General features: G+C 33.5%; 1 protein-coding gene across 5 annotated transcripts; it reads right to left on the bottom strand.

The window, feature by feature from the left end:
• Window positions 1–138: 138 nt before the first annotated feature.
• On the bottom strand, window positions 139–15,432 carry LOC106074784 (uncharacterized). 5 transcript variants are annotated; one of them, XM_056019880.1, is made up of 7 exons: window positions 15,409–15,432; window positions 13,828–13,926; window positions 12,785–12,905; window positions 11,676–11,774; window positions 10,108–10,703; window positions 7,771–7,813; window positions 139–2,615 (listed from the first exon to the last, which is right to left on the bottom strand). In XM_056019880.1, exons 2-7 carry the CDS (start codon window positions 13,924–13,926, stop codon window positions 2,197–2,199), a joined length of 1,377 nt encoding a protein of 458 aa, XP_055875855.1. In that variant the 5' UTR covers window positions 15,409–15,432; the 3' UTR covers window positions 139–2,196. The 5 variants fall into 5 exon arrangements, with proteins under 5 accessions (XP_055875855.1, XP_055875814.1, XP_055875836.1 ...); XM_056019839.1 differs by lacking the exon at window positions 15,409–15,432 and adding an exon at window positions 15,313–15,338; XM_056019861.1 differs by lacking the exon at window positions 15,409–15,432 and adding an exon at window positions 15,295–15,313.
• Window positions 15,433–16,482: the final 1,050 nt, after the last annotated feature.

The following is a 16,482-nucleotide window of genomic DNA, read 5'->3' as shown; positions in this document are numbered from 1 at the left end:
ATATCTCTTAATGGTTTGGTAGCCAAAGAAAAAACAGTTCAACATATTATTTGATCATGCAATATACCGGTAGCTGCAAATAAAATTAGCAAACATTAAATTTGACTAGTTTAAAGTTTAGGAAAATCTGCATAACTATTTTATTCATTTACCTAATTATGCACAATGATAGTTTTGTAAAGTGTGTTTTTACATAAAGAAAAAGTACAAGAATTAGGAGGGCAAAAATTTTTTTTTTCTTCTATATTGTGCTTTTTTTTTTTTCTCAACTGGACCACTAGGCTAAAGAAAATCACAAGTTACTTCATTAAAACAGCCTAAGCTCAATGACTCACAAGCAACTTTATAATTGTATCACAGAACTATGGTGTTCTCATGTCACTGAACACAATACTTATTTATTGCAGATCTTAAATGGTTGTTCCCTCATAACAGTATTGTAAAGAGACAAATATTTAATTAAAACAGCCTAAGCTCAATGACGCACAAGCAACTTTATAATTGTATCACAGAACTATGGTGTTCTTATAGCAAAGAACACCAGGTACTTATTTATTGCAGATCTTAAATGATTCATTTCCTCATAACAGTATTGTAAAGAGACAAATATTTTGGAGCTGACAGACAATACTGAATATGATAATATGGAAACACACAAACTGAGAAAGACAAAGTTTTCAAGACAAAGTTTTCAATTATACAGTTGCAAACATTAGATTATGATTGTTTAAAATACAGGTCAAAAGGGTAACCTCAATCACTTGATTACCATGCCTACCCGAGCATCAATTGTTCTTAGGAGTTTAACTTAACAAGTTAATCTTCAATAGATAAAGATTTTAAAAATGCATTTTTATCATAATAACTACACATCACATTTTTTGTTCTAAAGTTTACTTTCACATAAAACATCAATGCCATTCAACAATCTAATTAATAACATAAAATTTATTGCAAATGATAAAGTATAATACATTATATAAGTATAAATAATGGAATGAAAAAGGCTTACGGTTTACAACAATAATAAAAACAACAAATTGACATTAAGGTGGTTGACCAAATATATTTTACATGATTAAAGTTGACACTTGATAGTCCCACTATTCATAATCCGACATAACACTAGGGCACTGCAACCTATGCGGCCGCAGTGGGCCCAGCACTTTCATAGGCCCAGAGGTAACTCTAGTTATAAATTGTTAAATTAAACCATTTTTACTTATAACAGAGTTTCCACGGTCTCCTGATTTTCCAGGAGCTCCTGGAAATCTCCTGAAATTACAAAATATACAAAAAAAGTCATGAAAATCTCCTGAAATTATTAAAATATCCTGAAAACTCAAAACTTCTAAAAAAAAATAGACAAAATTGAAGACTAATTTTGGTGTGTCATTCATTATGGAAAACGCCAATCCTACTCGTGATAAAAAAAAGTGGCATTGTCAGCTTTCATTTAATTAATAAGGTGAATTTTAACCAAAACAGTAAGTTCCAATACTTAATTTAATAGTCACTCTCTTAGGCCTACAAATATAGATCTAAATCTATCTCGATCTCTTTAAAAAAAATTCAAAAGCGATATTTAGATTGTCTATAGTAAATCTAAAAGGCAGATCTGAATGTTCATCGGCTTTATGTTAGAAGTCTACCTTCTATTGTAGATGGCTCGTAAAGTTAATTTGATCTTGATTTTGCACTTAGTAAAATACGAATAAAATGCAAAAATGAATTTATTTTCAAACAAAAAATCTTAATTTTCTTATTATCCTTATCCCTACCCAGACTAGGCCCAGAACAATCCATTTTACATAGGGCCCCGCAACCTCTAGGACCGGCCCTGCATAACATTAACATCATATTATCAAGTCTGAAGGTCAATAAAAGGGGCATCAGTATTGGAGGTGAAAAGCTAACAAGTGTCAGTACCAAAAGTAGTTTTTTTAAATACCTCAGAGCTATCCTCTCAGTTGAGGGAACCAAACCAAACCAAAGGAATCCCTTTTTACCAGAAAGACAGAGTAAGTTGATATAAGCTTTGTAAAAAAGAATAAACAATGTTATTAAAGCTAAAAGGCAGAGTTTTATTCATTGATTAACATGCAACATTGATAGCCATTTATTGATTTGGCTAAAATTACTTCGAACAATTAAAATAAATTGTTTGAATTATGTAGCTGTCAAGTCTTAGATTGACTAATCTTTGATTAGTGCACACATAAAATGAGAATAATTGCTAAACTTTAATTTCTTACAGCTATGATTTGAACTAACAAAGAGCTCATCATTTTCTCTAAGCTGTTTAATGACAACATCACTGACAGTGATGTTTCGCTGTCTACAGTGACAATGAGCTATAACAGTCTCAGTACCATCAGTTTCCCTGACATATATACAGAATTCCAAATCATGTTGCACAAAGGTAATGATATCAATAAATAGACCACACAGATATAAACCATCAAATGGGACTGTGAAAATTCCACTTTCTGAATCAAAGTTGTCTTGTATATCTTCAGTCACAGAAGTGAAACATGTTAATATTTCATTTTTTACTAAATCAAATGTTGCTGACTCCTCAGAAACACAAGCATTGAACCCTACAGCAGGAGCATCTGTAAAAAAAATACAAGTTGAGCTATAATGCAGAAATTATTGTATTTTGATTTTTTTTCCTTAAGTGATTTAATTAGTTCCATATAATCTGTTACACAAATCAAACATCCTGCAGGACAAATAGAAATATATGAAATCAAAACCATTTGGTCAAATATTCAAAGAGCATGTATAGGTTGGCAGATTGCGGCTGCCTGGTTTGGTGGTTGGCGCTCCTGTCATTACAAATTTCAAATGCTAGGATAAATTGGTACAAGCAATCCTTCTTCCCTTGTGGGATTAAGAGCATAGAATAGTTGCCAGAATAAGTCAGACAAACCAACAACTTATCAGAATTGAAGTCACTTATTAACATGCATGACTAGATTCATAGACAAAGATATGCCTGAGACATGCATGACTAGATTCATAGACATAGATATGCCTGAGACATGCATGACTAGATTCATAGACATAGATATGCCTGAGACATGCATGACTAGATTCATAGACATAGATATGCCTGAGACATGCATGACTAGATTCATAGACATAGATATGCCTGAGACATGCATGACTAGATTCATAGACATAGATATGCCTGAGACATGCATGACTAGATTCATAGACATAGATATGCCTGAGACATGCATGACTAGATTCATAGACATAGATATGCCTGAGACATGCATGACTAGATATGCCTGAGACATGCATGACTAGATTCATAGACATAGATATGCCTGAGACATGCATGACTAGATTCATAGACATAGATATGCCTGAGACATGCATGACTAGATTCATAGACATAGATATGCCTGAGACATGCATGACTAGATTCATAGACATAGATATGCCTGAGACATGCATGACTAGATTCATAGACATAGATATGCCTGAGACATGCATGACTAGATTCATAGACATAGATACGCCTGAGACATGCATGACTAGATTCATAGACATAGATATGCCTGAGACATGCATGACTAGATTCATAGACATAGATATGCCTGAGACATGCATTACTAGATTCATAGACATAGATATGCCTGAGACATGCATGACTAGATTCATAGACATAGATATGCCTGAGACATGCATGACTAGATTCATAGACATAGATATGCCTGAGACATGCATGACTAGATTCATAGACATAGATATGCCTGAGACATGCATGACTAGATTCATAGACATAGATATGCCTGAGACATGCATGACTAGATTCATAGACATAGATATGCCTGAGACATGCATGACTAGATTCATAGACATAGATATGCCTGAGACTTGCATGACTAGATTCATAGACATAGATATGCCTGAGACATGCATGACTAGATTCATAGACATAGATATGCCTGAGACATGCATGACTAGATTCATAGACATAGATACGCCTGAGACATGCATGACTAGATTCATAGACATAGATATGCCTGAGACATGCATGACTAGATTCATAGACATAGATATGCCTGAGACATGCATTACTAGATTCATAGACATAGATATGCCTAAGACATGCATGACTAGATTCATAGACATAGATATGCCTGAGACATGCATGACTAGATTCATAGACATAGATATGCCTGAGACATGCATGACTAGATTCATAGACATAGATATGCCTAAGACATGCATGACTAGATTCATAGACATAGATATGCCTGAGACATGCATGACTAGATTCATAGACATAGATATGCCTGAGACATGCATTACTAGATTCATAGACATAGATATGCCTGAGAAATGCATGACTAGATTCATAGACATAGATATGCCTGAGACATGCACGACTAGATTCATAGACATAGACATAGATACGCCTGAGACATGCATGACTAGATTCATAGACATAGATATGCCTGAGACATGCATGACTAGATTCATAGACATAGATACGCCTGAGACATGCATGACTAGATTCATAGACATAGATATGCCTGAGACATGCATGACTAGATTCATAGACATAGATATGCCTGAGACATGCATGACTAGATTCATAGACATAGATATGCCTGAGACATGCATGACTAGATTCATAGACATAGATATGCCTGAGACATGCATGACTAGATTCATAGACATAGATATGCCTGAGACATGCATGACTAGATTCATAGACATAGATATGCCTGAGACATAATTATCTCCTCTTTTGGAGGAACATCTGTAATTTAAAAACAAGTTATAAAAACTCTGCCTGCTGCCATCCTCTACATAAAGTTTGGACTAAGATCTTATAATCTTCATATCTGAAGGAATATCAGAAGCAGATCAAACAAGCAAATTTTTCATTTAGAGTCCTGGATAACTTGAATCTATTTTTTTTTTAAATCTTTTAAACATTAGGCTGTGTCTTGCATAATTCTATGTACAAAAAAATTATTCCAAATTTCCCTTAAAAAAATAAAAATAGATCCCTAGACCAGGTTACCTGAATAGAATAGTGGTTTTCAGCTTTTATCATTGACACCCCGAAGATGAAAAAAATTTTTTGCTCATTCTACTCTTTGGTCTGGGGAAACACTAACGGATCCAGAACATTGGAGTGGAAAGCGATTATTTTCCAAAACCTAACCTTAATGCCCTGTAAACTCTAACCCTATGCATAAATGTGCGTACAGCATATATATATATATATATAATAAATAAATCCCAAAAGATATCTTATATGCTGAGCTTGTGGAAGGAGTCAGACCCAAGGGCCCCCCAAGACTAACATATAGAGATGTCTGCAAGCGAGACATGAGAGCCACAGGCATCAGCAAAAGTAGGTGGGAAAACATAGCCAAAGACCGGAGTGCATGGAGACAGACTCTGCGTGCACTTGTACACATGTACGAATTGTGGCAAAGTCTGCCGTTCTAGAATTGGCTTGATTAGCCACACCAGATTCTGCCCCGTCTCAAGATTAAGCCAAAACCAGTGACTCATTTGGGCGCATCCATTGCCTTTCGAGACAAAAGGAGCGATATAATATGCCAATATAAAAAAGCAGTGTTTCACAACCTTCTGCAAAAAAAAAACAACAACAGTGAGGCCTTTCTCTTGCAAGCTTGAGTGTTTGGGGGAGTGCTCTAAGCTTCCGCAGTGGGGTTCGGGGTAAAGCCCAGACGCCAAAAGCGTTTTATTGCATTCTTCACTGCTGAAACGTATTCTCCTGACATCTACAGCTTATTATTCATTACTGGGGTTTGGGGAAGAAGCGCATTCTCCTGACCTAAAGCTCATTATTCATCCTATTAAAAAAGGACCTTTTGAATAATGTTTTACTAGAAAAATATTCTGTTATGAATTTATAGGCCCTTAATACATTGCTAATAAAACCGATTTGTTCCTTGAAAAAATAAGATACCCCACATATTTAAATTAATTCTTTGAGTATCGCCGCCGAATTAAAAAATTATTCGATAAATAATATTTTTAAAAAATGCTCATTTGTAAGTGACACATTTTGTTCAAAAGGCATGATTGTAACTTTGTTTTGTTAAGAACTATAATTCAAAGCTCTAAACAAAAAATTTCGGAAGTGGGATGAGAAATTAAGTGGACCAATTAGATTCTACTCTAAATTTTTTTTGCAATTTTAGGATTCAAGTATAAATTGTGAGTTATTGTCCCAAATTTATTTAACTAGAAAAATCTCAGATTGAGTAAAGGTTGGAAAAAGACGACTAGGAAAACATTTTTTAGGTTTAGAACTCATCTCAATCCTTACTCTTATACTGAGAGTGAAAACGATTAATCCTTGCTCCTTTTTATAATTTCTGCTAATGATTGCATTTGGCATTAAACAATAGGGCTGGGGCGACTCAATATAAGAATTTAATTTAAAGCGTCTATAAATTATATTAGTGACAGATTTTTTTTATTTTGTAATTTCTTAACTATAATACAAAAAGAAAAAGTATTAATTTGTCCGATGGGGGGAAGGTGATTGCATGTATCGCCTGGTACAACCCTATTTCAAATTATGTTTACTAATCATAAAATTTGAGATTAGAGCGTGGTGCGACAATATACAAATGGGTTCACATATCAATACGTAGTTTATTTAATATAGATATTCAACAGTTCACAAACTATGATTACTCCACAAAAATAAGACCGACCCCCCCCCCCCCCCATTCAGAGGGCTAGAGCGGGGAGGGCAGTATATGCGATAGCCCCCCCTTACCCCACCGAATCGCCCAAGATACTAGGAAGGGAGTGACATAATATACAATTTATATATTAATTCAACTAATTTTGTTCACAAACTATGATTTCTTCATAAAAGTAGGACCGCCCCCCACTCAAAGGGCTTAGGTGGGAAGGGCAGTAGAGGTATTCGACCCCCCTCTACCCAATCGGCCAACAGGGGAATGACATAATATAAAGATCGGTTAAAATATCAATAACAAGTTTTAATCAGATAGAGGTAATTGATTTTGTATTCTGTTAGCAAACTGTGATTTCTACAAATAAATTGGACTGCCCCGCACTCAAAAGTTTATTGAGGGGGGGGGGGGGGGGTTGATGCCATTCTCCCCTCCCGAACCCACTAAATCTGCCAACATACTAGATGGGGGGGGGGGGGGAATCTAAAAATAGGTTAAAATATAAACAATTAGTATATATTATTAACATAAGTAATAAATTCTTATACAAAATGTGTGAATTCTAGACTAAAAATCGGCACCACCCCTTGTTGGAGGAAGACTTTCGAGTAGGTGGGGCGATTGCCCCTCCCCCTGGATCCACCAGTGCAGGGGAAGCACTTTAAGCTTCCATAGCAGTGTTTAGGATGGTTTTAAGAATGAAAAAGAAACAAAACTTTTAATTTTCATTTTTTCCTTTGCATATATATTAATAACATGTAATTCAAATTTGCCTAACAAATGTTCATTAAAGCTTTTCCTTTCTTTTTTTCAATATTGTGTTTAGTAGAAAATTAGTAATTCTTTTGTACAATAGAAAAAAAAATTCTTTCATTCTTTCTGATGATTGAACTGAAGAGATAGCTGCTTCCTCCTAGAATTTAAATAATTCTCTACTATATGGATTTTACTGATAGCTAAAAATGACTAGTGGCTAATCACAGCCTTCTAACAATGATGGATATGAAACTTGTTCACAATGTATATAAATATACTATATACCTAATTATCTTACCTAAATAGTCATCATCATCATCATCATCTTCAGTTTCATCAGGCTAAAAAAGAAGTAAATTGGGAAACAATATAAAATATAGTACTCATTTATGTATAACATATAATAATAATAATAATTTTATTTATAAAGCGCTGTTAACAAACAAAGTGTAGGCTCAAGGCGCTGTAATAACATACCAATTAAGTGTTTTATGTACAGTACTCCAGTTTCTCTACCTTGGATAATAAAAAGCATGAGTATGCTGTTCTCAGTTAACTTAATGCATGTGTAACATTGGGCAAATGTATTTTAGGTTTTGTTGCCAACTCGACACACCAATGAAGATGTAACAAATACCCCTAGTCACATGACGTCACTAACATATGCAGCGTTCAAGGTCTGTAAACTATGTTGTGTCACTAAACTAGCTAAGTATATAAGAATAAGATTTACCCAATAAGCAATTCTTTAGAAATTGTATAATTGTATATTTTAACTCAGATGTTAGGGTTATTTGTTTGTAAAATGTTTTACAGGTGTCAGATGTTCCTTCAGAGCTGAGGATAATCTATTTCCTAGTCCAAACCTCACACAGGACCATAGGTTCGAAACAACCGAACGACACACCAGTGGGCATACTGCACAACCAGGCAGCGTATGTTGGGGCAATGAGAGATGGACGTGACTATAGCAGTGGGCTTATTCTTTTGTGTTTTACATGTTTCGGATGTTCCTTCAGAGTTGAAGATAATTACTTCCTTGTCCAAACCTCCCGCAGGACGACGGGGGATGGGAGCGGGCAGAGTTTGAACCCTGGACCATCAATAAATCTGAATTACAGTCCAGCGCGCAAACCGCACGAGCTACTTTTGTTAACCATTAACATTAAAAGTTTACATAATACATCCATTCATCATTAATCAGCCAGAAAAAAAAAAACAATGACTTTTCAGATTTCACGTCTCTCATTAACATATAAGACTAGGCTAACACACAGATGCACATAAATGTCATTTTCTCTTTAGAAGGAAATTAGATAACAGTTAAACCTGCTTCTGCCACCATTTATCATGTTTAAAGGAAGACTATATTTTCACATTTTTATATGCACTATGCTAATTACAATTAAGCTATTTTACTTGTTAATATTATGAATGCAGGGGTTTAAAAGGTGCTCTATTAATACATTAGTAATTAATCTATGTAGGCCACTAACTGGGTCAATATAGGAAGAAGAATTAATGCACCTGTGTAAAAAGGAGAGGGAGTAAAGTTTATTGTTGCACATGATGAGTTGACTTCGACAGCATAAGTAGGGAAATAAACAGATATGAAGGGATAGTTTGATATATTTTGTTACTATTCCAAGAATTATTTGTAAACATTTCCAAAGAAAAGAGCTATGCAGTGTTATGTTGCTTACACCATGCTCTATTGTAGACCAGTGGGAGAGGTGGTATCTTAGAGAAGCTTTCTGTGCTGCCTTTAAGTGCTCAGCAAAAACAACTCAGCTTGAGCCAAAATTTGTACATGAACCTCCTTGTTAGGTAGCAAGGAGTTTCCGCCTCTCTTAGAATATGTTAATTTGATATTTTATGTAGAACTAAAAAAAAACAACAACTAAGAATATAAAGGTGATGCATGGTTAATTTTCATTCTGCTAAGTAAAATTTATACTAGTCATAGTATTAATGTGGTGACGCAGGGGCTGAATGGTTAAGCGCTTGGCTTCCGAACCTGGGGTCTTAGGTTTGAACCTTGGTGATTGAAATTTTAAATTTCGGGATTTTGAGGGCGTCCCTGATTCCACCCAACTCTAATGGGCACCTGACTTAAGTTGGGGAAAGTAAAGGTGGTTGGCCATTGTGCTGGCCACAGGACACCCTGATTGCAAAGAAACAGATGAATTTAACAACATCTGCCCTATAGATCACAAGGTCTAAAAGGGGACCTTTACTTAACTTATAGTTTTAATAATGCTTTTATGATAACAGTGATAAAAAACAACTTAGAATTTGTAAGAATATAGAAAGTATGCACAGTAATAATATTAACTTCAATATGTCATTGGCACATAGAACTTCATAATGCATGTCAATTAGAAATTTCTATTCTTAGTACATGGGAACAAGTTATTCGGTTGACAGATTCTCATCATGCAAATGTACTTTGATCTTTTATACACATACCGGTACAAATTATTTTGAGACTGAGATGCATAAATAAATAAAAAATGGATTAAAAAAAAAAAAGAAAACAATATTTCAAACCAATAACTGATGTGCTTCTTGGTTAATATTTTTGATAAACTTTAAAAGGTGTAACATTAAAAAATTCTGACTTAACTATCCTTACCTCACCAAAATATGCTGGGAAATTTACATCACTTTTTCCAGCAGTATCAATTAAAGTTTGCTCAACTGGAAGTTGTGTTGTACCTGTTGCATCAATATCAACTGCACTTCTCTTTATGGAATCTACCTCTGCGGACAAGCTATTAAAGTTACATTCTACAGCATTCAGTTTTGCTGATAAAGACTCATTCAGAGATTGCACTGCCTCAATCAGTTTGGTGTTGTCTGAAAGCTTTAAACTGAGTCCCTCATAAGTTTGAGCATTAGATGAATTGATATTAGAAGTTGTTACACTGTGCACTTTGATGTCATTTAATGTTTGTCGCATGTCATTTATTTCTACAGTTTTCTCCTTCACTGAATTAGCTAGAATTTCATTCTGAGATTGTAGATGTGACATAAAGTCACTGGCAGAATGAAGCTCTTTCATAATCTCTTCAAATTTCAAATTGTTTCTTGTGTCTATATCCTTTAAGACTGTGTCTGTTGTTTCTTTTTCAATGCTTGCCAACTTTTGATTTACTATCTTAAATTTTTTTAAATGTGACTTTTCTATTTCAGATATTTCTTCCTTGAGTTTATGAAAATCTCTATCCTCTGGAGGAAAAACAACAACTTAAAATGATTATTTGAGAGCTACAAGTTCTAAAATGAATTCCATTAAAGGGACAGAAAAGTATGGAGCAATAAGATTTTGTTTAACTGAAGGTCTAATTGGCAAGGAAGATGAGAATTTGAAAATATAATATTTACTTTTTAAGGCACCAGTACTAATAAATATTATAGTTTCTTAAAACTCCAATATAAAGCATATGATGTCTGCCTGGTCCTGTGCCTTGACCTGTTGCCACTTTAGCCCTAATTTTAAACCCTGCCATTCTGTAGGAGATCTGGCAGAGGTTTCAGCCCCCGTCACTGCAGCGTGAGCCTCCCTGGAAAAGTCTAGTAGTGCAACTAGATAGGCTAAGAACGGGAAGTGAACAAGAAATTTTTTTTTTATCTCACTCAGGGTGGGGATGGAACAAAAGCCAACAACCCAATCCAAAACCTTTGCCACGCCATTCCACAAAGGAGGCCAACATCAGTGTCCCGTTAGCTGAAGTGGCGGTCCCTGCAACTCCCTTTCTGATATATAAAACAAAATTAATAAATAAGTACTAAATGATTAACTAATTGGTTAATTTTTAGATCGATTGGTGTATTATTATCAACTTTGAATAATTATGCAAAATTTCAACTTGATCCGAGAATGGAAAGTGGGAGAAAAAACTTGCCAAAATGTAATAAGGGGACTAAATCCATGTATACATCCACATCTCTCATTAAGTAGCATTTATTCCCCTTATTTCAAAATCAAATAAAATAATCAATCAATAACATTTAATTAACTAATTGTTTAATTTTTGTAATTGATTCATGTCTTGTCAGGTTCTATCAATAATTGATCAGAGTATGGGAAATTGGAGAAAAACATGTTCAAACTTTTTACCAGACAGACAGTGAGTTGATGTAAGCAAAAGAAAAATGTTTGTAAATTCATACTGCTATGCGTAAAGTTTATTCTCTTACCTTTAGTATGGGAACTTGAGCATGAAGTTGATAATAATAACACTGGCTCTTCACTTTCTGTTTGTTTTGTAAGATTTTGACCTGATTCATCACTTCCATCTTTTCAGACAAGAAATTAAGACAAATGTCAAATAAAAAAATATTGTTAAACAAGTAGATCTATATATCATCTCTTCTGTATGCAATTCAATGGATGTTTAAAAATGTACCAGTGTGGATAGCTAGATGCTTAAATTTTATTTAGCAACACTAAAAAAAAGGTATGACACTATTTTTGAACAAACATGCCATGCAGCTAATTAAAAACTAAATGTTAAGTTTCCCTTTCAAACCTTGCAATCTATGGGGCAGATGATATAAAGGTCATCTGTCTCTGACACCCTTGTTAACCTTGAGCCACAGAAACAGATCATGGAAAGTAAAAGTAAACAAATATATCTCACATTTACTTTGTTACACATGCAAATAGTTGCATTTAATTTTTAATGAAATACTTTGCTTCAAGCCAAAAAAATGAAAGAAACACCAGCTTAATTTAAGGCTCAGAATTTAAGCGAAAATAAATTGAAGGAATTAAAATGTCATCTCTCACCAATGTAAAAATCAATTTTGACCAGAAGAGATTTTTATTTTAGTTTGAATTCGACTGGTGTGAAGAGTCCAATCCAAAATAACTTTTCATAACTTGTAGCTAAACTCATGCTTGATGTAGGATTATTAGATAACTAATCACTATTTGTACAAACTTCAAAATCTTTTGTCTGTCTCTCAACTTATTGTAGACAATATTATTGTATGAATGAAGAGAAGGGTAAAAAGAATAATATTTAACTGTAGCATAACTGAAAATGAAATCTGATTAATTGAATAACATTAAGCTGCAATCATTGCAGTCCAAATAAACGTTTAGTTGTTTTAAAGAGGATTTTACAGTATAATAGGATTTGGTCTAAATAAATGGCTGGTCCAACTAGATGGATTTCACTGTAAATAATTTCACTAAATATTGTAAGCATTTTAATCATTTGTTTAAGACAGGTTAAAGATACAATACCGGTATACAAGAATATACATTAATAGAATATTGATACTGAAACCATTTCTCTTACTTGCAATAATTAGACATTTGGTTAAACATTCTGAAGTTCCATTAGTAAGTAATTGATTCAATTCCATGAAACTTAGTTCATTGCTCTCATCGTCTATCCATTTGAATCCTTTCTGCAATATCTACAAATAAATTGCTGAATATGTGAATTGTATGTGCATCATTAATCTAAGTTGTATACATGCTTAACTTATATGAAATATTAATCTTTCATTTTCAATTTATTTCAAAACATTACTTTTTCTCAAATCACAATTGATTTTGGAACTTAACTCAACCAAACAAAACAAAAAAATGAAAATAATTCAGTAATTTTTATGAAAAAGAAGACGAATGTTTTTTTTTAAAGTAGTTTATTTGCAACACTATAACAATTGTAAACAGTATCTAAAGTTATATCCCTTCCTTTCTAACATGATTAGTAAGAGTTTTGTTATTCTAGAACATAAATTAGCCACAAGATCTTTTTTTTTTCTAAAAAAGAAAGTAATTAATTTCCAGCAGCACTGTGTGTTAGATCTTCACCACAAATGCAAAGAAATGACAATCACTAGCAGAAAAGGTTTTCCAATAGCATAACAGCCTTTTTATACATTTCTGACAAACCTTAAGTAATTTCATCTTTAAAAATGACCCTTTTAAAGGAGGTTTTTTTAAGTAGAGGTGCATTATCTCTCCTAATGATATGTCTTCTAACTAGTATTTCAGTTAACAATTAACAAAAAATCCCAGGTATTACACGTTCTAAAAAAATAGTTTGTCCATTTTAAATGTTTTTCTCACATCAATAATACAATTATTTTGTGCATTTTAGACCATCAGTTTATAGCACTCAACAAGACAAGATTGAAAGATATACCGGTACCCAATATTATATCTTTTAAGGATAAGGAAAATCTTCAGTTTATTATAAATAAATTGATAAATGAAATACAATATGAAAGTATGTACAAAAACAAAGATGTTATAGAAACACCACTGATAATACATTTCCTTTATCAAGCCAAATTAAATTCAATACTAAAATGTAAAGCCTAAAATTACATTATTGATAGTAGCAAGTAGATTTTCAAATTGAATTTTCATGTCTTCCAAAACTTCCAGCTGTGATGTTATCACTTTCAGTTGACGAGCAGGCCTCATCTAAAATTAAAAGAATAAAATATACCCAATAATATCCTTTGATAACTTTAATTTTATAGTGGAATAAGTTTAATTGGTAAGCTGCTGAAAAGGTCAATGTAAAAAATGTATGATTAACCAGTCTATGTAAATAAGTGGAAAGCTTTTAACCATTTAATATAAAAACTACTTATAGCTACAAGTATAATTGCTTTTGTCATTTTATAAATGGTATGTAGTGCTTGTATCAGAAGAAAAAGCTCTGGTGATGACTGACAATTATTTACATGTATATTTTAATAAGATACATAACATTTTAATTTTCTATATATATATATATATATATGTCTTTGCATTATTTATACACTATATGGTACCTTGCTTAAAAAAAACAACAACAACACATGCAATCAAAGAAACCCAATCAATTTTTTAAAAATGATTTCTTTTTTCTGCATTCTTATTGCCATGTTGGAGAGCTTTAAAGGCTAGTTAAAAAGTAAAAGGATTACATTCTAGGCATATGCATAATCCTAGGTCAATCTATAGTAATGCATGTCAACCAAAGACTTATATTCTGCTAAGTTATTGCATTGTTTTCCTGGCTCAGGCAACCCATTCCATTCTCTAATAGCACTAGTTCTAATATTAGTAATATAAGATGATCTGAACAGGAATTTCCAGATCAGGCCAGTATCTTGTTAGGGCCTCTCCATAAAATAAGCAGCTGTGGACTGTGGAGGACATGGTGAATGATGAACATATAATAATGCATTGGTGAAATTTCAAAAGGGCATGATTCACTTCACACTTGTTCTAATTTTCAGCCGCCATGATATCTCACATTATGCTGTGTCCTATTCAAAGGCGAAAAAAAAATTAGATGGTCATTTCAGGAACAACAGTTTGTTAATAGCTTCATTTTTTCTTAAGTTGGGTGAGAACATGTAACGACATGTCCATTTTTTTTATAATAGTATTAATTATTAATACTCGAGATAGCAATTCTTATTCTACTAGTAATACTAGCATCTAGATCTAGATCTAGTAGTGGTAGAACAAATTCATACAAGACAAGTCCAAGACAAGTGTTCCCTCCTTCCAACCTACAGTGGCTACACAACTAGAGTGCCTTAGAAGACTTATTTAAGTTATTAGATAATGGAATCATTTATCATTATCACTAGACTAGTATAATTATCAGTATCAGTGCATATCATGTGACTATCATATTCATAAGTAGTTAGACTCTAGTATGACGGCATTCACGCATTGACGCTAATCACTGTCAGCGGCTAATCATTTGATTTTAAATCATTAAATTTTTATTTAAATTAATTTAAATGAATAAATCATATATTTAATATTATAATTTCATATAGTCAATACAGATCTATCTTAATAGACCCCCTTTATAGATCTACATCTAGATAATAATAATATAGATCTAGATGATTACATTCTAGAATAGATCTAATCTAGATCTAGTCTTGCTAGTAGTACTGTAGACTAGTAGTATAGTAGATCATGAGTAGTACTGTATTACAGTAATAAGATTCCCAGGCGACCCAGGCTGGTTTAGTTTAGTGGTTTTCTTGCTAGAAGAACTATATGAATCTAGATCACAGACCTATATTCTATATTTATTATTCATATAATAAATATAATAATTATTATATAATGATAATATATATATATACAGGTCTGTGGTCTAGATCAGCGGTTATCAAGCTAGGGTACTCGAGACGACCGAATTGGGTCCGCAGAAATATGAAAAGCCAGATTATCCGATCGGATTATTTGAATAATAAACTTGCCCCTCACTGCTGTTTAATACGTCTGTTACGTCTATGATAACCTTAACTAAAGATTTGAAACACTCGGATTCTCCAGACTGGGTATTGAACCTTATTGCGCTCAGATCCCAATCATAGATTATTTTTTTCCTCTTCGTTCTCATATACAGGCCTGTGTTGGAAGGTTCAGACAAGGTCCTAGATCTGCGAAGAACTGTGCATGGTTTCCTGATTTGGCAGCTCTCTATATAGTTTACACAAAGCTTATAACAAACTCGCTCTCTCTATAAGATGAGATAAGATAAGATATTTTTTTTATTGATCCAATCTTATCTTATATAATACCACTGGTGGATCGGAGGGGGGGCGGTAGGGGCGATCGCCCCCCCCCCCACTCGGACGACCCTAAGCTCCCCCCCCCCCGAAAGGGAGGAGGCGGTCGAATTTTATTAGAATTCACACAATTTGTATACGAATAGAGCAGTGAGATTCATAACAAACGAATATTCACATTTGACTAGAGTAACACCTTTAGTTAAATCACTAAATTTAGAAAGCCTTCTGGGCAGAAAACGCAAAAGTAAAGTAGCAATTATACATAAAACACTGAACCATAATCTTCAAATACAAAAACAAAATTTAATAAACTACTCTGAAAGACACAAAGATAAAGGTACATTCCTCATCCCATATACTAGGACAAATTTGTACAAATACTCCTTCTTCCCTAGCGCTATTAGAGCATGGAATGGGTTGCCTGAGCTAGCCAGGAAAACCAGTA

The sequence above is a fragment of the Biomphalaria glabrata genome, chromosome 1, assembly GCF_947242115.1.
Source record: "Biomphalaria glabrata chromosome 1, xgBioGlab47.1, whole genome shotgun sequence".
NCBI classification, from domain to species: domain Eukaryota; kingdom Metazoa; phylum Mollusca; class Gastropoda; family Planorbidae; genus Biomphalaria; species Biomphalaria glabrata.
This window is presented reverse-complemented; position numbering and strand designations above follow the sequence as displayed.